The sequence below is a fragment of the Mirounga leonina genome, unplaced genomic scaffold (assembly GCF_011800145.1).
Source record: "Mirounga leonina isolate KUSES-001 unplaced genomic scaffold, KU_Mleo_1.0 Mir_91, whole genome shotgun sequence".
NCBI lineage: Eukaryota > Metazoa > Chordata > Mammalia > Carnivora > Phocidae > Mirounga > Mirounga leonina.
The window spans coordinates 9,851,206-9,873,211 of NW_023270839.1; the positions used below are offsets into that span (position 1 = coordinate 9,851,206).

Sequence of the window (22,006 nt, forward strand, 5' to 3'; positions counted from 1 at the left end):
CAGGTGCCCCTGTTTTAATTTTTTTTATTTAGTTTTTTAAAGACTTGTTTATTTATTTGACAGAGAGAGAGCAAGTGCGTGCAGAAGCAGGCAGAGAAGCAGGCAGAGGGAGGGGAAAAAGCAGGCTCCCTGCTGAGCAGAGAATCAGACTCAGGGCCTTGATCCCAGGACCCTGAGATCATGACCTGAGCCAAAGGCAGACGCTTAACTGACTTAGCCACCCAGGCGCCCCATACAATTGATTTTTATATATCGTTCTTGTATCTTGAAATCTTGAAAGACTTGCTTATTAGTTATAGTAGGCTTTTTTGTTGATTCCATTGGATTTTCTACATAGATGATCATGTCATGTCTAATTAAAGAAGTATTCCTTCTTTTTTTCAATTAGGATGCCTGTTACTTCTTTGCTTTGCCTGTTTGCACTAACATTTCCAATACGATGTTGAATAGAGGTGGTAAGAGCAGAATTCTTGTCTTGTTTCTGATTTTAGGGAGAAAGATTCACTTTCACCATTAAGTATGATGCTAGATGTAGGTGTTCGAAAACATTCTTTACAGATCAAAGATGTTTTGAGCTTTGCACAGTGGCAGTATCATAGCCAGTGAGGTTCGTCTGAGGTGTGATTATTGCTAGTTGAAAGCTCTTCACAGATCAAAGAGGTTTCTGTCTGTCACCAGTTTGCTAAGACCTTTTATCAGGAATGGGTGTTGGCTAGAATGTAGTTCAATATGTGCAGGTGTATTATGTATCACCTAGAGTCTTATGTGCCAACTTGGGCATTTACATCACCTAATAGGGTTTAAATGGGAAACTTAGGTCAAATTTCAAAGAACCGAGTTCTGAGAAAAGTTTTGCCTGTACATTCCAATTATTAGTTGAGAATTTCCTATATTAATGTTTAATTTTTAAAGGAAATATCACATAAACATCAGCAATAACTGAGTCTTAAGATGGGCCTGATAAAATAAAAACTCATTCTCTGCATCTGGTGTTTTCAGGGCAACATACATTACTCATGCCAATGACATATGAATGTTTTCTTAGAAAAACACAGAGGGTGCATCTATTAGCTATCCCAGTGCAGGTGTTAGCAGCCTATGGCATGTGATCTCAAGTTGGTTCAGTTTGCCAAGGTGATTCTCAATTTCACAGATTTCTAGTCACGGGCAGAGGCTACTCTCTGCTATGGAGGGTGACTGGTTCCCACCAACTGTGTGAGAAGAAACCACAAGTGGGAAGTAGTTGGTCCTCGTGGCTGCTGAATATCCTTTTACTGTGTTTTAATTTCTCTCTCCCTGCCTCCAGAATCCTGAGGGCGTCTTGTTCTCACTGCCACTCACCTCAGTATCTGCCCTCTAGTGTCCTACAAATTCCACTCACTATCCTATTAGGATCAAGTTATACAAATGAAATACCCTCTCTCCTTAATTCAGCCAGCATTTTATCTTATACATTTAAGAGGAAAATTTCTAAGGAAATAAAAAACCAAAACCAATGAAAAAGCATTTCTTCAGAATACAAGTGTCTTATTTTAATATAATTAAAATATTTACCTGAAAGTTTGTTTGAATAATATAGTTTACTGGATTCATGTACTGCTTCCCATGAACAACACCCCCTGCCCCACATTTCAATCATGTCAGGAATAACTCCTCCCCAAACTTCCCACTTCTTTTTCCATTCCCAGTCACCCTTTCCTTCGTCCTCTCACTTTTCTTTGGATAGCAGGGGTGACAGCACTATGGTCAAAAATAAATTGCTCAGTTCATGTCTGGGACCAATACATTTCATTTACTCATTTCATAAACACTTATTTACCTCTGTGATGTGCCTTGAATTACATCAGTGTAGAAGATAATGTTCCTGCCTTTGTGAAATTTACACTCTAGTGAGGGATACCAATAATAAGTCAGGTAAACACATAAATCTATAATTCTAGTTAGTCATAATAGTATAACAAAGAATAAGGGAGAAAAAATTTGTCATTATGTGTGGTGATGTTAATTAGACTTATTGTGGTGATGATTTTGCAATATATATATATATATATATATATATATATATATACATACATTGTATAGCTGAAACTAACATAATGTTGTATGTCAACTGTCCCTCAATAAAACATGAATATATGAGTATAGAAAATGTTAGCATAGAATAGGGGGTAATTTACATGAGATGGTTAGAGAATGCCTTTGTTAGGGGGTGATCTTTCAAAGTCAGAAAATATTTCATGCAAAGTTCTAGGGGAACCAAGTCCCATAAGTACAGGTAAAAGTTTGGGATTTTCAAAGAATATGAAATAGTTTATTTGGCTATCCAGAAGGTAGATGGTATATGAGGCTGGAGAGGTAGGCAGGATCAGATCATCTAGAACATTCTAGGCCACAATAAATAGTGTTTTATCTGAACTCCTGGGAAAGCCTGCTCAGTAATATAGAGGAAGGCTTAATAAAAATCTCATCTTAATAAAATCCTTACCACTTCATAAGCTCTTCTTGGAACAACTTATTACATACACCTTTATTTATATGTTCCTTTATTATACTATATTCCACCTTGTTCCATTAAGGATCTGACATACCAAAAGAAAAATGCAATAAAAGAAAGAATAAGAGAAATATGAACTTGGAAAGAAAAAAATAGAATGATAGTTTTTGGTTAAGATCTTATGCTTATCAAGCCTCTAAATGTGTTATGAAGAATGGGAAAACAAAGTGAGAAATGGGGAAACATTATCTGTTACATGATTTTTATTAAGGGTAAAAAGAAAACAGTGCGTTCACAGGGAAAGCTAAATTAATGGCTTTTAGTCCTATAATAATTTCTTTCATGGGGATTCGTACTAGGGAAACTAAGAAGTACAGTGAAAATTGGTCACCCAAAGTATGTGATGCAGATAGATAGCTGATAGACAGATGGAAAGATGATAGATAGGTAGAGATATACATAGATATACTCTGGTTCAATATAACTGCTTCTTATAACGTTTCTCAGCAAGATTCAAAGGCATTATATAGAAGTACAACTCAAGAGAGGCAATTCTTCCCAGATCTAATAATGTTGATCCATATATTAGCTTTCTGATGTTCTGCCTTAATCCAAAAGTTGACCCAGAATATCCCAAGAATAAAATTTAGAGCTAATTGCATGTTCACCCAAAGCAAAGATTAATAACCCCTTATTTGGATATGAAATTTCTCTTCTGTGATATAGAAGTTGAGTTTCAAGGACTATTCACAAGAATGGAAGGAACTGTTGATATCACAATATTTGTCTTAAGAAGTTTATTAGATTCTTTCTCCTCTGGAAGTAATTTCCCAGCTAATGTAGGATTTCATTTCTTTCTGCCACATATATATATATTTTTAAATACAAACTGAGGGTTGTTGGAGTGGTGGGGGGTGGGAGGGATGGGATGGCTGGGTGATAGACATTGGGGAGGGTATGTGCTATGGTGAGTGCTGTGAATTGTGCAAGACTGTTGAATCACAGATCTGTATCTCTGAAACAATACATTACATGTTAAAAAAAATAGGAGGAGGAGAAGAATGGGGGGGGAATCGGAGAGGGAGACAAACAATGAGAGACTTTGGACTCTGAGAAACAAACTGAGGATTCTAGAGGGGAGGGGGGGTGGGGGGATGGGTTAGCCTGGTGATGGGTATTAAAGAGGGCACATACTGCATGGAGCACTGGGTGTTATACGCAAACAATGAAGCATGGAACACTACATCAAAAACTAATGATGTAATGTATGGTGATTAACATAACATAATAATAAAAGAAGAAACTTGTAAATAAAGCAGACAAAACTTAAAAAAAATTAAAAATAATAAAGTAATGGTGCTTTTGAGATACCACCTTACAACAGTTAGAATGGCAAAAATTAACAAAATAGGAAACAACAAATGTTGGAAAGGATGTGGAGAAAGGGGAACCCTCTTACACTGTTTGTGGGAATGCAAGTTGGTACAGCCACTTTGGAAAACAGTATGGAGGTTCCTCAAAATGTTAAAAATAGAGCTACCCTATTGTAGCTCTATTTGACCCAGCAATTGCACTACTGGGTATTTACCCGAAAGATACAGATGTAGTGAAAAGAAGGGCCACATGCACCCTAGTGTTCATAGCAGCAATGTTCACAATAGCCAAACTGTGGAAGGAGCAGAGATGCCCTTCAACAGATGAATGGATAAAGAAGTTGTGGTTCATATATACAATGGAATATTACTCAGCCATCAGAAAGGATGAATACCCACCATTTGCATTGACATGGATGGAACTGGAGGGGATTATGCTAAGTGAAATAAGTCAAGCAGAGAAAGGCAATTATCGTATGGTTTCACTCATATGTGGAACATAAGGAATAGCATGGAGGACATTGGGGAAGGAAGGGAAAACTGAAGGGAGGGAAATCAGAGAGGGTGACGAACCATGAGAGCCCCAGGAAACAATCTGAGGGTTTCAGAGGGGAGGGGGGTGGATGGATGGATTAGCCCGGTGATGGGTATTAAGGAGGGTAGGTGTTGCAATGAGCACTGGGTGTTATACACAAATGATGAATCCTGGAAAACTACATCAAAAACTAATGATGTACTGTATGGTGACTAACATAACATAATAAATAAATAAATTGAAATTGGAAATTAAAAAAATAAAGCAGTGGTTCTATAAGATCATTTGTGGATTGGTGCTGGTCAGGTGCACCAGAATGACCTGAGAACATTAAAATAAGGATTTCCAGGGGTCCACTTCAAGATTCTGATTTAGATTTGGAGAAAAACTGAGAATCTGTTCTTTTAAAAATTTCCCTAAGTAATTATGAAACAGGTTTGGTCTTTGTCAGTCTTTTGGATGTCAATTAAATAAAAAATTTGGCTCTATTATGGTTGGATTCTCACTAATTACTTTTTATTTGAGCTGCAAAAACACAGATACTGTGTTAATAATCACAGATAAATGAACAAGCTGGTATTGGAGGTCAGGATAGAAGAAGAGTCTAAAGTCCAGACATCCAGGTCATTTATTCAAATTATGATCTATGAAATCCTGATTTGAGGGCAGAGTATGATTTAATTTGGCATACTGTTGTCCATTATGTAACAAGGCAAGAATAGATGAATTTGAGTCTGTGTTTCAAGGGGCAAATGAATAAACACCTACTTTTTAGGTGGGAATGGAAATGGGGAAAATAATTAATTCTGATTTTTGACCAGCTCATGAGCTCTCATTTGCTTTGACTAATTTCTGTGCACATATGAATTTTTCTCAAGGCAGCTTTCATGTCTTTGTTTCGGAGACTGTAGATCAGTGGGTTTATAAGTGGGGTCACTGAAGAGTAGAACAAGGTTACAATCTTCTGTATCCCACCTGGATTTCCAGAGGTTGGGCTGATGTACATCACCATGATGGATCCACAGAAGAGAGACACCACAGCCAGGTGGGAACCACAGGTGGAGAAGGCCTTATGTCGGCCAGCTGCTGAAGGGACATGCAACACTGCTCTAAGAACCAGGGTGTAGGACCCAAGGATGAAGAAAAAAGTGATAAGATAATAAAAGAGCTCAGTATAGAACAGGAAAGCTCAATTCCAGGGGCAGGAATGCAGGACAGAGCCAGAAGAGGACCAGGGTCACAGACAAAGTGGTCAATGGTGTTGGGGCCACAAAAGGGGAGTTGTGTGATAAAATAGGTAGGGATTGGATAGCAGAGGAAAGCTGTGACCCAGCACAGGGCCACCAGGTTCATGCAGAGATGGCTGTTCATGATGACAGGACACTGGAGAGGCTGGCAGATGGCCAAGTACTGATCAAAAGCCATGAAGGGCAGTAAGAGGGTCTCAGTGATGCCCATGGAGAAGAAGAAGAAGAACTGGAAGAAGCAAGCTGTGAAAGAGATGGTTTTGGTCTCAGATAGGAAGTTCTTTAACATATTGGGAACAGTCGTGTTGATGTAACAGATCTCCAGGAGTGAGAAGTTGGCCAGCAGGATGTACATGAGGGTGTGAAGCCTGCGATCCAGCTTCACTGCACAGACAATGGTCCCATTCCCCATCAGTGTCAGGATGTAGGACACAAAGAACAGCATGAAGAGGATGACCTGAACCTCCCTGGAGCACGGAAAACTCAGGAGTATGAATTCAGTCACTGTGCTGACTCCTGACATATTCATGGCTTCCTAAGGGATGCAGAAGAAGGGTAACAATGACAAAGATGGCCTTATTCTTTCATCCTCAGGATTATTTCCTTTGTGGAGATTCCCTAGCTCCCTCAGATTCTATTATTCCATTAAATAAATAATATAACTATACTGCTGAAGACTATGAACTTTGGAGAGTTCTTGGTATGCTCAGACTTTGAATCTTTGTATTCTCTCATTTCTCTTTCAGAATTTTCTCACGGTAAAAGACAGGATGTTATGCGATAAGCAGCTTGGAGAAGGTTAATGACAGTACTCACAAACGTAAGTAGGTATGAAAATCATGTATTTGTATCTATAGATTAAGAGATATAGACCCTTGATATTGGACACAGAATTTCAATTACTTAAATCTTTGGAATTAGAGACACAAATGTTAGGCATCCGAAGAGGGAGAAAGGTAACCACACACTGAAATCTTTATGCATTTCACTGTTATTCTGGATCAGTATTGGTGTCTTAAGGTCATCTGACAACTGAGACAAAAAGCATCAGATGTACCATCCATTCTTCAGTATTCATCATGGTTTGTTAACTCAGTAAAAATTTGAACTCCCAGACATCTACATAATGGCTTTCATATCAGTTCCGTCTTCTACATGTTGAATTAAAATACTTCTGTAAAACCTTGGTCTAAGTTAAATCGCTACTTATAGGTAGAAAAACTGAGCAATGTATCTGGTATATTATTTAAGGATTTTTGAGGGCTTTGCCTGAAGTGTCACAAAGTGTCCTAGAAAGGCCTCTATTCTTCTGGTTTATGGATAGATGCTGAGGCTCACTAATGTCAGATACTCCCAAGCAGAGGCCTCTGGGAACCAAGAACTGTGCTGGGAGCCATAAACTGTCCCACTGGACAAAGATTCCCTTTCTAATTCCTCACCCCCTCTGTCACCCTATCTTACTCTAGATGTGGAGGTTGGCATTGTGTTGGGGAGTTGAAGGAGAATCTTTGTGAAAGCTTCCTTGTGTGAGTTAGACTTAGATGTTGCGTGATTTCCATGGTGAGAAAAGCAAAGTAAAGCCTATGAAATTGCCTACAATTCTGATGTTAGTAGTCTGGTCTTAATTTATTAATTTATTTTAGGATCCCTTCCATTAATGAGGGACAGTCCTCATTTGGGCCTAAATGACCCAAGTGACATGATTGAATGGTGATATTTATTCATAAAATATAAGTGCAGAATAGAGATCCAGATGCTTTTAATAAAAGTGTTCTAGCTAAGAATATTTATTAATGTATCAGTTATAAAATGCATTACTTTCCAGATTGCATAATGCCATAGCTTTAAGGATGATCTTGATGATTGCAATTAGTGACACAAGGGATCAGAGTAATTCAGAATTTTCCACATCACATTTTGCTGTAAGACTCCTCTTTGTGACTAGATCATGTTTGGCAAAACCAAGCTATGAGTTCATTCCTCTGTAGCAGGAATTCACAGAAACCCAGAAGTGAGGAAACAATGAGGAAAGAGGTTTAAAAGGAGGAAGTATTTGTTGATTAATGTGTATGAGGATTGCAAGGGCTTTGTAAGCCATGTGGGAGTGAACCCACCACCGTGGAGTGCCCGGTCATGTTGTGCATCCCTCCTCAAGGTGCCTGATTATCTGCTCTGTGACAGAGCCAAACATGGCTAAAATCAGAGAGAGCTGAAGTGTTTTCTGCCCTGCTTTTCATAGCCACTTTGTCAGTCATTTCCAGATGTCACTTCACTAACATGCGATTTCCCCCAAAGACCTGGTTCTGACTGGATGCACCTCCTGGTTAATAAGGACGGACTTTTCATATTTCCCCATCCTCATCTCTCTCACTTGCCTGATTTCCAGCCCTCTTAGTTGTAAAGATGAATCTCCTTACATTCTTCATGTAACGTGAGGTGCTCTTGTTTCCACAACCACATAAAAGAAGGCAGAGCTAGAAGGCACACCTAAGAACTGTCTATATTGTACGTCTTCTGAACCTACCTCCCTACGGATCTGGCAGGTCTGACTTGGAATCTTCTGTTTTCACTGCTGCAGAAGGCAGGCAGGAGGGAGGGTATGGCATCCTTGGCAGAGAGTAGCCCAGAGAGGGTGCTTACATAGCTGGACACACAATAGTGCTTTGGAGAGAAATTGGCGTATTTGTTGCACAACAGACACTTACCTATGTTTCTCTGAAATCTGTGTCTGATTCCTCCTAAGGGTTATAGTCTCCTATGAATTCCAAAAGTGAGAATTTATGAGAGGATTGTTATGTGCCCAATGTTCCCTTCCCTCAGGAGCCCCTTGATTGGCCTTTGGGACTCAGTTTCTCTAGTGGTGATCAGATAGATACTCTCATGCTATTCTTAGAACAGAGGATTATTTTGTTGTTTGGACAGGTTCCTCTTTTGATGGTGCAATCACTATAGCAACACCAGTTGAGCTGGGACATGAACTTTTTATTTATTTTCTTGTTCCTTTACATTCAATTTTATTCATTTTTTGAGTCTGCTCCAAGTTTTAGATTCTCGTGTTTGTCAGTATCAGAGTCATGTCATCAGATTTCTCATTCTCATTCCTGTTGATGCACTCCATGGCTTGAAAGGGGTTATTCCTTCTTTATACTAACAAGTTTTCTCCCAGGTTCACTCTGTGCTTCTAATATGACACTGATAAGTAAATTCCATTTCATGGTGAACAAGTCCCAGTAGTAGATAACATGGGGTAGGTGATGGAATGCCAAAGTTCTAGAAGACACCTCTCCATCTAGCCCATTAGGTTATTTCAGACTCTTTTAGCAGATGACCCTAAAGGTTGGCATGATTATTGAAATTTTCTTTCTTCTTTGAAGTGAGTTATTGCTGAGAGAGACTCAAACTTTCGGACACTTTCATTTTTATTACTTTTATGTCTGTGTGTGCGTGTGTACATGGGTATGTGTGTACTTAGATGAGATATTTAATAATGTTTTTCTTCTGTTATTGGTTTGGAGCCATCTCTAACGAGACTGCACTCTCGTTAATAATTTATTATTGGCTACAAAGCATCAATTAGCAAAAAGTTTCATGAGGGTTTATGACTTGAAGTTTGCTCATTTTCTCAGCACCATTTCTGTAAGGTAGAAATGTTTTTTTTTTTTCCTCTAAGTGGTAACAGCACTTTTTGAATCATGAAAATTGATGTCTGACTATGCATTTAAAAGCCAGTTTTTTTGAGTGATATACTCATTGAAAGCCCTTGATTTTTTTTTACATTTTATTTATTTATTTATTTGGTTTTGGCTATCTTTTTCTTTTTTCTTTCTTTTTTTTATTATGTTATGTTAATCACCATATATTACATCATTAGTTTTTGATGTAGTGTTCCATGATTCATTGTTTTCATGTAACACCCAGTTCTCCATGCAGTATGTGCTCTCTTTAATACCCATCACCAGGCTAACCCAACCCCCCACTCCCCTCCCCTCTAGAACCCTCAGTTTGTTTCTCAGAATCCATAGTCTCTCATGGTTTCTCTCCCCCTCCGATATCCCCTCCTTCATTCTTCCCTTCCTGCTATCTTCTTCTTCTTCTTCTTTTTTTTTTTTTTTAACATACAATGTATTATTTGTTTCAGAGGTACAGGTCTGTGATTCAACAGGCTTACACAATTCAGAGTGCTCACCATAGCACATACCCTCCCCAATGTCTATCACCCAGCCACCTCGTCCCTCCCACCCCCCACCACTCCAACAATCTTCAGTTTGTTTCCTAAGATTAAGAATTCCTCATATCAGTGAGGTCATATGATACATGTCTTTCTCTCATTGACTTATTTCGCTCAGCCCAATACACTCCTGTTCCATCCATGTCATTGCAAATGGCAAGATTTCATTCCTTTTGATGCCTGCATAATATTCCATTATATATATATACACCACAATTTCTTTATCCATTCATCTGTCGATGGACACCTCGGCTCTTTCCACAGTTTAGCTATGGTGGACATTGCTGCTATAAATATCAAGGTGCACAAACCCCTTCAGATCCCTACATTTGTATCTTTGGGGTAAATACCCAGTAGTGCAATTGCTGGATCATATGGTAGCTCTATTTTCAACTTTTTGAGGAACCTCCATACTGTTCTCCAGAGTGGCTGCACCAGCTTGCATTCCCACCAACAGTGAAGGAGGGTTCCCCTTTCTATGTATCCCTGCCAACATCTGTTGTTCCCTGACTTGTTAATTTTAGCCATTCTGACTGGTGTGAGGTGGTATCTCATTGAGGTTTTGATTTGGATTTCCCTGATGCCGAGTGATATTGAGCACTTTTTCATGTGTCTGTTGGCCATTTGGATGTCTTCTTTGCAGAAATGTCTCTTCATGTCTTCTGCCCATTTCTTGATTGGATCATTTGTTCTTTGGGTGTTGAGTTTGATAAGTTCTTTATAGATTTTGGATACTGGCCCTTTATCTGATAGGTCATTTGCAAATATCTTCTCCCATTCTGTTGGTTGTCTTTTGGTTTTGTTGACTGTTTCTTTTGCTGTGCAAAAGCTTTTTATCTTGATGATGTCTCAATAGTTCATTTTTGCCCTTGCTTCCCTTGCCTTTGGTGATGTTTCTAGGAAGAAGTTGCTGTGGCTGAGGTTGAAGAGGTTGCTGCCTGTGTTCTCCTTTAGGATTTTGATGGACTCCTGTCTCACATTTAGGTCGTTCAACCATTTGGAGTCTATTTTTGTGTGTGGTGTAAGGAAATGGTCCAGTTTCATTCTTCTGCATGTGGCTGTCCAATTTTCCCAATACCATTTGTTGAAGAGACTGTCTTTTTCCATTGGACATTCTTTCCTGCTTTGTTGAAAATTAGTTGACCATAGAGTTGAGGGTCCATTTCTGGGCTCTCTATTCTGTTCCATTGATCTATGTGTCTGTTTTTGTGCCAGTACCATGCTGTCTTGATGATGACAGCTTTGTAATAGAGCTGGAAGTCCGGAATTGTGATGCCGCCAGCTTTGCTTCTCTTTTTCAACATTCCTCTGGCTATGCAGGGTCTTTTCTGGTTCCATACAAATTTTAGGATTATTTGTTCCATTTCTTTGAAAAAAGTGGATGGTATTTTGATGGGGATTGCATTGAATGTGTAGATTGCTCTAGGTAGCATTGACATCTTCACAATAGTTGTTCTTCCAATCCATGAGCATGGAACGTTTTTCCATTTCTTTGTGTCTTCCTCAATTTCTTTCATGAGTATTGTATAGTTTTCTGAGTACAGATCCTTTGTCTCTTTGGTTAGATTTATTCCTAGGTATCTTATGGCTTTGGGTGCAATTGTAAATGGGATCGACTCCTTAATTTCTCTTTCTTCTGTCTTGTTGGTGTATAGGAATGCCACTGACTTCTGTGCCTTGATTTTATATCCTGCCACTTTACTGAATTCCTGTATGAGTTCTAGCAGTTTTGGGGTGGAGTCTTTTGGGTTTTCCACATAAAGTATCATATCCTCTGCAAAGAGTGAGAGTTTGACTTCTTCTTTGCCAATTTGGATGCCTTTGATTTCTTTTTGTTGTCTGATTGCTGTGGCTAGGACTTCCAATACTATGTTGAATAGCAGTGGTGATAGTGGACATCCCTGCCGCGTTCCTGACCTTAGGGGGAAAGCTCTCAGTTTTTCCCCATTGAGAATGATATTCACTGTAGGTTTTTCATAGATGGCTTTTATGATATTGAGGTATGTACCCTCGATCCCTATACTCTGAAGAGTTTTGATCAAGAAAGGATGCTGTACTTTGTCAAAAGCGTTTTCTGCATCTATTGAGAGGATCATATGATTCTTGTTCTTTCTTTTGTTAATGTATTGTATCACGTTGATTGATTTGCGGATGTTGAACCAACCTTGCAGCCCAGGGATAAATCCCACTTGGTCGTGGTGAATAATCCTTTTAATGTACTGTTGGATCCTATTGGCTAGTATTTTGGTGAGAATTTTTGCATTCATGTTTATCAGGGATATTGGTCTGTAATTCTCCTTTTGGATGGGGTCTTTGTCTGGTTTTGGGATCAAGGTAATGCTGGCCTCATAAAATGAGTTTGGAAGTTTTCCTTCCATTTCTATTTTTTGGAACACTTTCAGAAGAATAGGTATTAATTCTTCTTGAAATGTTTGGTAGAATTCCCCTGGGAAGCCTTCTGGCCCTGGGCTTCTGTTTTTTGGGAGATTTTTGATGACTGCTTCAATTTCCTTAGTGGTTATAGGTCTGTTCAGGTTTTCTATTTCATCCTGGTTCAGTTTTGGTAGTTGATACATCTCTAGGAATGCCTCCATCTCTTCCAGGTTATCTAATTTGCTGGCATAGGGTTGCTCATAATATGTTCTTATAATTGTTTGTATTTCTTTGGTGTTGGTTGTGATCTCTCCTCTTTCATTCATGATTTTGTTGATTTGGGTCATTTCTCTTCTCTTTTTGATAAGTCTGGCCAGGGGTTTATCCATCTTGTTAATTCTTTCAAAGAACCAGCTCCTAGTTTCGTTGATCTGTTCTACTGTTCTTTTAGTTTCTATTTCATTGATTTCTGCTCTGATCTTTATTATTTCTCTTCTCCTGCTGGGTTTAGGCTTTATTTGCTGTTCTTTCTCCAGCTCCTTTAGGTGTAGGGTTAGGTTGTGTACTTAAGACCTTTCTTGTTTCTTGAGAAAGGCTTGTATTGCCATATACTTTCCTCTTAGGACTGCCTTTGCTGCATCCCAAAGATTTTGAATAGTTGTGTTTTCATTTTCATTGGTTTCCATGTATTTTTTTAATTCTTCTTTAATTTCCTGGTTGACCCATTCATTCTTCAGTAGGATGCTCTTTAGCCTCCACGTATTTGAGTTCTTTCCGACTTTCCTCTTGTGATTGAGGTCTAGTTTCAAAGCATTGTGGTCTGATAATCCCAATCTTTTGGTACCGGTTGAGACCTGATTTATGACCTAGGATGTGATCTATTCTGGAGAATGTTCCATGGGCATTAGAGAAGAATGTGTATTCCGTTGCTTTGGGGTGGAATGTTCTGAATATGTCTGTGAAGTCCATTTGGTCCAATGTGTCATTTAAAGTCTTTATTTCCTTGTTGATCTTTTGCTTAGACGATCTGTCCATTTCAGTGAGGGGGGTGTTAAAGTCCCCCACTATTATTGTATTGTTGTCGATGTGTTTCTTTGCTTTTGTTATTAATTGCCTTATATAATTGGCTGCTCCCATGTTAGGGGCATAGATATTTACAATTGTTAGATCTTCTTGTTGGATAGATCCTTTAAGTATGATATAGTGTCCTTCCTCATCTCTTATTACAGTCTTTGGATTAAAATCTAATTTGTCTGCTATAAGGATTGCCACCCCAGCTTTCTTTTGGTGTCCATTAGCATGGTAAATGGTTTTCCACCCCCTCACTTTCAATCTGGGGGTGTCTTTGGTTCTAAAATGAGTCTCTTGCAGACAGCATATCGATGGCTCTTGTTTTTTAATCCAGTCTGATAGCCTGTGTCTTTTGATTGGGGCATTTAGCCCATTTACATTCAGGGTAACTATTGAAAGATAGGAATTTAGTGCCATTGTATTGCCTGTAAGGTGACTGTTACCGTATATTGTCTGTGTTCCTTTCTGGTCTATGTTGCTTTTAGGCTCTCTCTTTGCCTAGAGGACCCCTTTCAAGATTTCCTGTAGGGCTGGTTTTGTGTTTGCAAATTCCTTTAGTTTTTGTTTGTCCTGGAAGCTTTTTATCTCTCCTTCAATTTTCAATGACAGCCTAGCTGGATATAGTATTCTTGGCTGCATATATTTCTCATTTAGTGCTCTGAATATATCCTGCCAGTCCTTTCTGGCCTGCCAGGTCTCTGTGGATAGGTCTGTTGCCAATCTAATGTTTCTACCCTTGTAGGTTACATATCTCTTCTCCCGAGCTGCTCTCAGGATTTTCTCTTTGTCTATGAGACTCGTAAGTTTTACTATTAGATGTCGGGGAGTTGACCTATTTTTATTGATTTTGAGAGGGGTTCTCTGTGCTTCCTGGATTTTCATGCCTGTTTCCCTCCCCAAATTAGGGAAGTTCTCTGCTATAATTTGCTCCATTATACCTTCTGCACCTCTCTCTCTTTCTTCTTCTTCTGGGATCCCAATTATTCTAATGTTGTTTTGTCTTATGGTATCGCTTATCTCTCGAATTCTGCCCTCGTGATCCAGTAGTTGTTTATCTCTCTTTTTCTCAGCTTCTTTATTCTCCATCATTTCATCTTCTATATTACTGATTCTCTCTTCTGCCTCATTTATTCTAGCAGTTAGCGCCCCATTTTTGATTGCACCTCATTAATAGCCTTTTTGATTTCTACTTGGTTGGATTTTAGTTCTTTTACTTCTCCAGAAAGGGTTTCTCTAATAACTTCCATATTTTTTTCAAGCCCAGCTATTATCTTTAAAGTGATGATTCTGAACTCTAGATCTGACATTGTACTAATGTCCGTATTGAGTAGGTCCCTGGCAGTCGGTACTACCTCTTGTTCTTTTTGTTGAGGTGATTTTTTCCGTCTTGTCATTTTGTGCAGAGGAGAATAGATTAATGAGAGAACAAAATGCTAGCAGAGTAATAATGTCCCCAGAAAATATACTCTAAACAAATCAGAAAAGACCTGAGCAGTGGGAAAAGAAAGGGAAAGAGAGAAAAAAGAGAAAGAAAAAAAAAGAAAAAGAAAAAGATAAAGATAAAAACAAAAACAAACAAAACAAAACAACAACAACAAACAAACAAACAAAAAACCAGAATGTGATCAAATATGATCAGGCTGGTATATAGATCAGTGCCACACACTAGATTTGGGGTGTATTTTGGTCTTTTAGAAGAAAGTGCTTCCCAAAATTTTAAAGGAAGACTTATATATGTACAAAAATAAGGGTTGATATGAGAAAGGGATGGAATATGACTGTAAAGATGGAAAGTATAAAAAATTTTATAAAAGGAATTGATAAGAAGTTGTTTGAAAAAAGAAAGAAGAGGATTTAAAAAAGAAAAAAAAGGGAGAGGATGTGATCAGGCAGGGGAATAGAAAACACCATATACTAGAGATTTAGGGTATATTTTAATCTGTTAGAAGAAACTATCTCAAAATTTTAAAGAGAGAACAACTTATATATATAAGCCAAAAATATGGGTAACTACTATGAAGGGATAGAATATGACTCTAAAAATGAAAAATAAAAAATTTTTTTTTTAAAAAAGGGATTGATAAGATGTTGGTTGAAAAAGGGAAAAAGAAAAATTCAAAAAGAAGAAAAAAGAAAAAAGTTAAAAAAATTAACTTTGAAAGACTAAAGAATCATGGTAAAAAAGCCATGATTTCTATGTGCAGTATTCCCCTAGCGCTGGAGTTCTGCCATTCTCATTGATCGGTAAACTTGGTCTTGGCTGGCTGTTCTCGCTGATCTTCTGGGGAGGGGCCTGTTGCCGTGGTTTCCAAATGTCTCTGCCGGAGGCGGAATTGCCCCGCCCTTGCCCCCTCCCAGCTAAGTATCTGCTCGGCTTTGCTCTCCAGGCTTTTGTTCCCTGCAAGCTTTCCGTATAGCTTTGGAGGCGGAGATGGCGGCCTCCCAATCTCCATCCCGGAGGAGCCAAGAACTCGGGGCCCCACTCCTCGATGAGCCCCCAGAGAAAAGCCGTCAGTCACTCCCGTCTCCCTGGTCTCCCCCCGCACTCCATGCTCACCCTGCCTGTGACCACGCGTTTCTGTCTCTGGCACCCCACCCCGGGTGGAGTCTCCAAACCCAGCAGATCCCTGCGGTGCACTCCCGCGCGGCTCCCTGCGGTGCACTCCTCCCGGGGGAGGAAGGGGAGTCTCCCCGGATCTGCCGCTTGTTGGGTCCCTGCTGGATGGAGGAGCAGGGGCCCGACTGTGCCGCGGATCACGGTTTATGGCGACCCCGAGCTGAGAGCCCGCGCCTGGGCTCCGCCTCTGCAGCCGGCTTCCCTGCTCCATCACCTGAGAGCTCTGCCACACTCAGGCACCCCCGGTCTTTCTGTGAAGGGTCCTGAGACCACACTGTCCCAGAGGGTTCCACCCCCCAGTTAGCCACCAGAGTGACGTCCCTCAGCGGAGCAGACTTTTAAAAGTTCCGATTTTGTGCTCTGCGGCTCTATCACTTGCCAGAAGCGGCCGACGGAGGCCCCTCCCCCGCCGTCTATCCTCCCGAATATCGCCTCGGATTCACTTCTTCACACGTCCTGCCTTCCAGAAAGTGGTCGCTTTTCTGTTCAGAGAGTTGTTGCTATTCCTTTCTTCGATCTCCTATTGGGTTTGTAGGTGTTCAGAATGGTTTGATCCCTATCCAGCTGAATTCCTGGGAGGAGACGAAATCCAGGTCTCCTACTCCTCCGCCATCTTGCACCACGCCCCTACACCTCATTCTTAAACAGTTATTTTGACTTTGTACTTAAAAAGCATTAAGATGTCAGGCCCTTTGTTTTATCACTAAAGTATATATATTTAAAATGAAAATTGAGGGAAAATGATATAAAATACATAGAAAATAAAAATGGACAGGTGGAAAAGGAAAGTTATGTGATGCCATTTTAAAAAATAGTAAACTGGCAGATTTTGCAAAGGAACTGAAATGTTATATAGCTAACATAAATGAAGGGGATTCTACAGAGGATAATTTGAATCAAATTAAAATAATTTAAATATTTTTAAAGCACATGTTACATTCCTTAGTTTAGATTGGGAACTGCTTAATTATCATTCAGTTATTTATGAACTCTCTTTTATTTTATATACTTGTGCTTCTAACTCAGTAGTGTAGGCTCCATATTTTACTTTAATTGCTGTCAATTCACATCTTTTGAAGCAAAATTCCCTGAGTTCAAACTTCTCTGGCACCTATATAGTATAATAGTAATTCTCAAAAGCCGGGCATTGTCTTTGTCACCCTAGAATCATTTGGGGATGTAAGTCTTTAATGGAAATTAATTAATGAATTAATGTATTTATTTAGGGTTGTGCCTTCTTATCATGATCTGCTAAGCTTCTATAATAATATAGTTAAATAGGGAAAATTTGTGGACCTCATGATGCTGGCTGAAATGATAGTGTAGGCAATAAAATATTTCAGTGCAGTTTAAGGGCGTAAACTCCTTCCTGAAGCTTATTAGCTGTACTAGAGTTAAAGGTGACCATTTAAGTTGTATAATGATTCATTTCTATCTCCTTTTCTCATAAGCTAAAATAAGAAGAAAAAGCCCTGGAGAAAATATTTAAAGTAAAGTAATACTTAAAGTAATGTTACCAGTAGTGTTTTTCTATTTGTCTTCCAACAGAGCTATCTTGAAAAAAAAATTCATGTTGACTAAATATTAATATTCCATTTTATTCTCTACTTATAATACCACCTAGTTCTGATGAGAAATTGAGGTATTATGGAGGACTGAATAAAATAGAAGACTCTTAATATGTAGTTCTGATTACGTTTGTGTACATGTTAGGTTAGAGAGAAATTAATGTTTTGCCTAACAATAATACTGCTATCACTCATGAATTCATCCTCCTGGGTTTCCTATGTAGTCAAGAGGTAGAAATTCTCCTTTTTGTTTTGTCCTCCATCATCTACATCTTGACTTTGTTGGACAACAGTGCTATTATCTGGGCTATGTGGTGGAACCAGCAACTCCACACTCCTATGTATACTTTATTACCCAACTTCTCTTTCCTGGAGATCTGCTCATCAATTTCAGTGTGCCCAACATGTTGTTCAACTTCCTATCCAAGACCAAGACCATCTCCTATAATGGCTGCATCTTACAGTTCTACATCTTCCTCTCTCTTTGTGTCACAGAACTTTCTTCCTGGCCCTCATAGCATTTTTTTTTTTTCATAACAATTCTGTTTATTAACATTATACGCACATTCAGGTATAAATGTGAACATCTTATACATTGTTTACCGAGTAGTTTGAATGACGGTTTACTATATGGAAATTTTTTATATTTATCAGTGGATTTGGGATAATTTTCCGTAATGAATAGACTGTACATAAACCAAATGTAAAACCTTTTAAAATGCAGATGGAAATTCATACAAATGCATACAAGCTTGAGAAAAGGACAGTTAAAACATCTTATGAGTAATACCTTGCCCTTAAATATCATCACACAGCAACTGAAAAGTGAGTAAAGTTTAGATGTGACTTTTTGAATTGATTTCTTATTTAGTATAGCAACTACATCTTCATTCAATGAGTAATAAGCGCTGGGTATTATACCAGGGGCTGGAAAAACAAAGATGAGTAAGTGTAGTCCCCGACTTCTAGACATTCGTAGGCTAGTTGGGCAAACAGGCAAGTAGACACTATAATTGGATTTTAATGTGGTAAATGGAATTACAACACAATATGCAAGGTCAGTGTCAGCAGAGAGCAGATTGTTGCCAAGTGAGACTGGGGAGCAGGACAGGAGAGGATGTTTCATAAAGGAAGAAGGAGATGGCATTGAAACAGGGGCTCAAAGGATGTATAGAAATTCAAGATGTAGACAAAGCAGCAAAGGAGAAAGTGTAGTCTGTGAGGACTCTTGAGAGCCATGAGCTGTTTGGTACCTGGAACACAGGATGTGTGGGTAGGTGAGTGATGAGTTGAGGCGCTATAAGCAGCCCCAAGCCATTGCAAAGGGCCACATGGCCATCATAGCATTTGATAAATATGTTGCCATCTGCCATCCAATGCATTATTCTACCATAATGACCAGGAAAATCTGTGGAACCCTTGTGTCTGCTTGTTGGGTGGGTGGCTTCCTCTGGTTGGTGACCCCAGCCACGCTTATCTTCCAAGTTCCGTTTTGTGGTTCAAATGTCATTGATCACTACCTCTGTGATCTTGGGGCAATGCTGGCCATATATGTGTACCTGTCCCCAAGACAGTGCTGACTTGTAGCATTTTCAGTGCTGTGATAACATTTATCACTTTGTTCTACATCCTTGTGCCCTACATACTGGTCCTTCGAGCTGTGGTTCAGGTTCCCAAAAGTTCAAGGAGGAAAAAAGCCTTCTCCATGGGTGCTTCCCACCTGATAGTGGTGTCCCTATTTTATGGCTCAATCATGGTGATGTATGTAAGCCCGGGGCAGCTAATCAGCCTGGTATGCAGAAGTTCTTGACAATGTTCTACTCAATTGCAACTTCACTTTTAAACACTCTGATCTACAGCCTCAGGAATAAGGAGATGAAAATTGTCCTCGGGAAAGTTATGTGTGAAGTTTAGAAATAATTCCTGAATGGGAGACGGTTTGGTGAGATAAAATTCCTTTTGAGTCCTGTTGTAAAGAATCTAGAAAAATTATACTTAAAGTAAGGAAAGGTGCTAGATCTAGAATAAATATGTCCACATGAGAATTCTTGAAATACAAAGCTTGTCTTTATTCTGTATTGATTGAATGACTATGGGTAAGTTACTCAAATTGTTATTTGTCTGTTTTCCCAATTTTATTTTATTTTTATTTTATTTTTTATTTTTTAAAGATTTTATTTATTCATTTGACAGAGAGAGAGAGAGCACAAGTAGGCAGAGAGGCAGGCAGAGGGTGAGGGAGAAGCAGACTTTCCACTGAGCAGGGAGCCCAACGTGGGGCTCGATCCCAGGACCCCGGGATCATGACCCGAGCTGAAGGCAGCCGCTTAACCAACTGAGCCACCCAGGCGCCCCTGTTTTCCCAATTTTAATTGGAGACGATCTTAATAATCATGTCGGCATCAGAGTGTTTGGGATTAAATGAGTTAATATATGGAAGCATTTAAAATAGTGCCTGGCCCTCAATAAATATTATATAATGTAATATATATTATTATCAATAACAATTATATCAAAATTTATTATCATTAGCTATAGTTGTCAAGTGCTTCAGTAGTTTTTTTTCCCCAAACTGTTAAATGATAATCCTATTGTATTTATATAAAGAAAAAAAGGGCCTATTTTTAAGGAAAAAATGTTTTGATTCTTGAAAAAATCTGTGTAAATGCAAATCAAAACAAAAATTATTTCTGCCCCACCACATAAATTTCCTTGTATTATGAAAAGGATGATAATGATTTGTTAGACAAAGATTGATGAGGACTGTATTCTGGTTCCAACTCAGCAAATCAAAACTTTCATCCCCAGTTTTTTTTTTTTATTTTATTATGTTATGTTAGTCACCATACATTATATCATTAGTTTTTGATGTAGTGATCCACGATCCATTGTTTTCGAATAACACTCAGTGCTCCATGCAGTACGTGCCCTCCTTAATACCCATCACCGGGCTAACCAATCCCCCCTCCCCCCTCCCCTCTAAAACCCTGCTTGTTTCTCAGGTCCATAGTCTCTCATGGTTCATCTCTCCCTCCAATTCCCCCCCACCCCATTTTCCCTTCCTTCTCCTAATGTCCTCCATGTTATTCCTATGTTCCACAAATAAGTGAAACCATATGATAATTGACTTTCTCTGCTTGACTTACTTCACTGAGCATAATCTCCTCCAGTCCCATCCATGTTGATGTAAAAGTTGGGTATTCATCTTTTCTGATGGCTGAGTAATATTCCATTGTATATATGGACCACATCTTCTTGATCCATTCATCTGTTGAAGGGTATCTTGGCTCTTTCCACAGTTCGGCTATTGCGGACATTGCTGCTATGAACATTGGGGTGCATATGGCCCTTCTTTTCACTACATCTGTGTCTTTGGGGTAAATACCCAGGAGTGCAATTGCTGGGTCATAGGGTAGCTCTATTTTTAAAATTTTGAGGAACCTCCACACTGTTTTCCAAAGTGGCTGTACCAACTTGCATTCCCACCAACAGTGTAAGAGGGTTCCCCTTTCTCCACAACCTCTCCAACATTTGTTGTTTCTTTCCCTGTCCATTTTTGCCATTCTAACTGGTGTAAGGTGGTATCTCAGTGTGGTTTTGATTTGGATTTCCCTGATGGCTAATGATGATGAACATTTTTTCCTGTGTCTGTTAGCCATTTGTATGTCTTCTTCAGAGAAGTGTCTTATATCTTCTGCCCACTTTTTGACTCGATTATTTGTTTTTTGGGTGTTGAGTTTGAGAAGTTCTCTATAGATCTTGGATACCAGCCCTTTATCTGTAATGTCATTTGCGGATATCTTCTCCCATTCTGTGTGTTGCCTCTTTGTTTTGTTGACTGTTTCCTTTGCTGTGCAGAAGCTTTTTATCTTGATGAAGTCCCAAAAGTTCATTTTTGCTTTTGTTTCACTGGCTTTTGGAGATGTATCTTGAAAGAAGTTGCTCTGGCCAATGTCAAAGAGGTTACTGCCTATGTTCTCCTCTAGGATTTTGATGGATTCCTGTCTCACATTGAGGTCTTTCATCCACTTTGAGTTTATCTTTGTGAATGGTGTTAGAGAATGGTCGAGTTTCATTCTTCTGCATGTGGCTGTCCAATTTTCCCAGCACCATTTATTGAAGAGACTGTCTTTTTTCCATTGCATGTTTTTTCCTGCTTTGTCAAAGATTATTTGACCATAGAGTTGAGGGTCCATATCTGGGCTCTCTATTCTGTTCCATTGGTCTGTATGTCTGTTTTGTGCCAGTACCATGCTGTCTTGGTGATCACAGCTTTGTAATATAGCTTGAAATCGGGCAACATGATGCCCCCAGCTTTGTTTTTCTTTTTCAACATCTCCTTGGCGATTCGGGGTCTTTTCTGATTCCATACAAATTTTAGGATTGTTTGTTCCAGCACTTTGAAAAATGTCATTGGGATTTTGATCAGGATGGCATTGAAGGTATAGATTGCTCTGGGTAGCATAGACATTTTAACAATGTTTATTCTTCCGATCCATG

The 22,006-nt window shown here is 39.1% G+C and overlaps 1 protein-coding gene and 2 pseudogenes across 1 annotated transcript; 2 read left to right on the forward strand and 1 right to left on the reverse strand.

The window, feature by feature from the left end:
• The first annotated feature begins 573 nt into the window (after positions 1–573).
• On the forward strand, positions 574–700 carry LOC118003810 (annotated as a pseudogene).
• Positions 701–5,234: 4,534 nt separating this feature from the next.
• LOC118003060 (olfactory receptor 11H6-like) lies at positions 5,235–6,622 on the reverse strand. Its single transcript, XM_034993795.1, is given in 2 exon segments — positions 5,235–5,557; positions 5,560–6,622. Coding segments are annotated over 2 exon segments (942 nt in total). The 5' UTR covers positions 6,179–6,622.
• Positions 6,623–7,499: 877 nt separating this feature from the next.
• LOC118003516 lies at positions 7,500–19,498 on the forward strand (annotated as a pseudogene).
• The last annotated feature ends 2,508 nt before the right edge of the window (positions 19,499–22,006 follow it).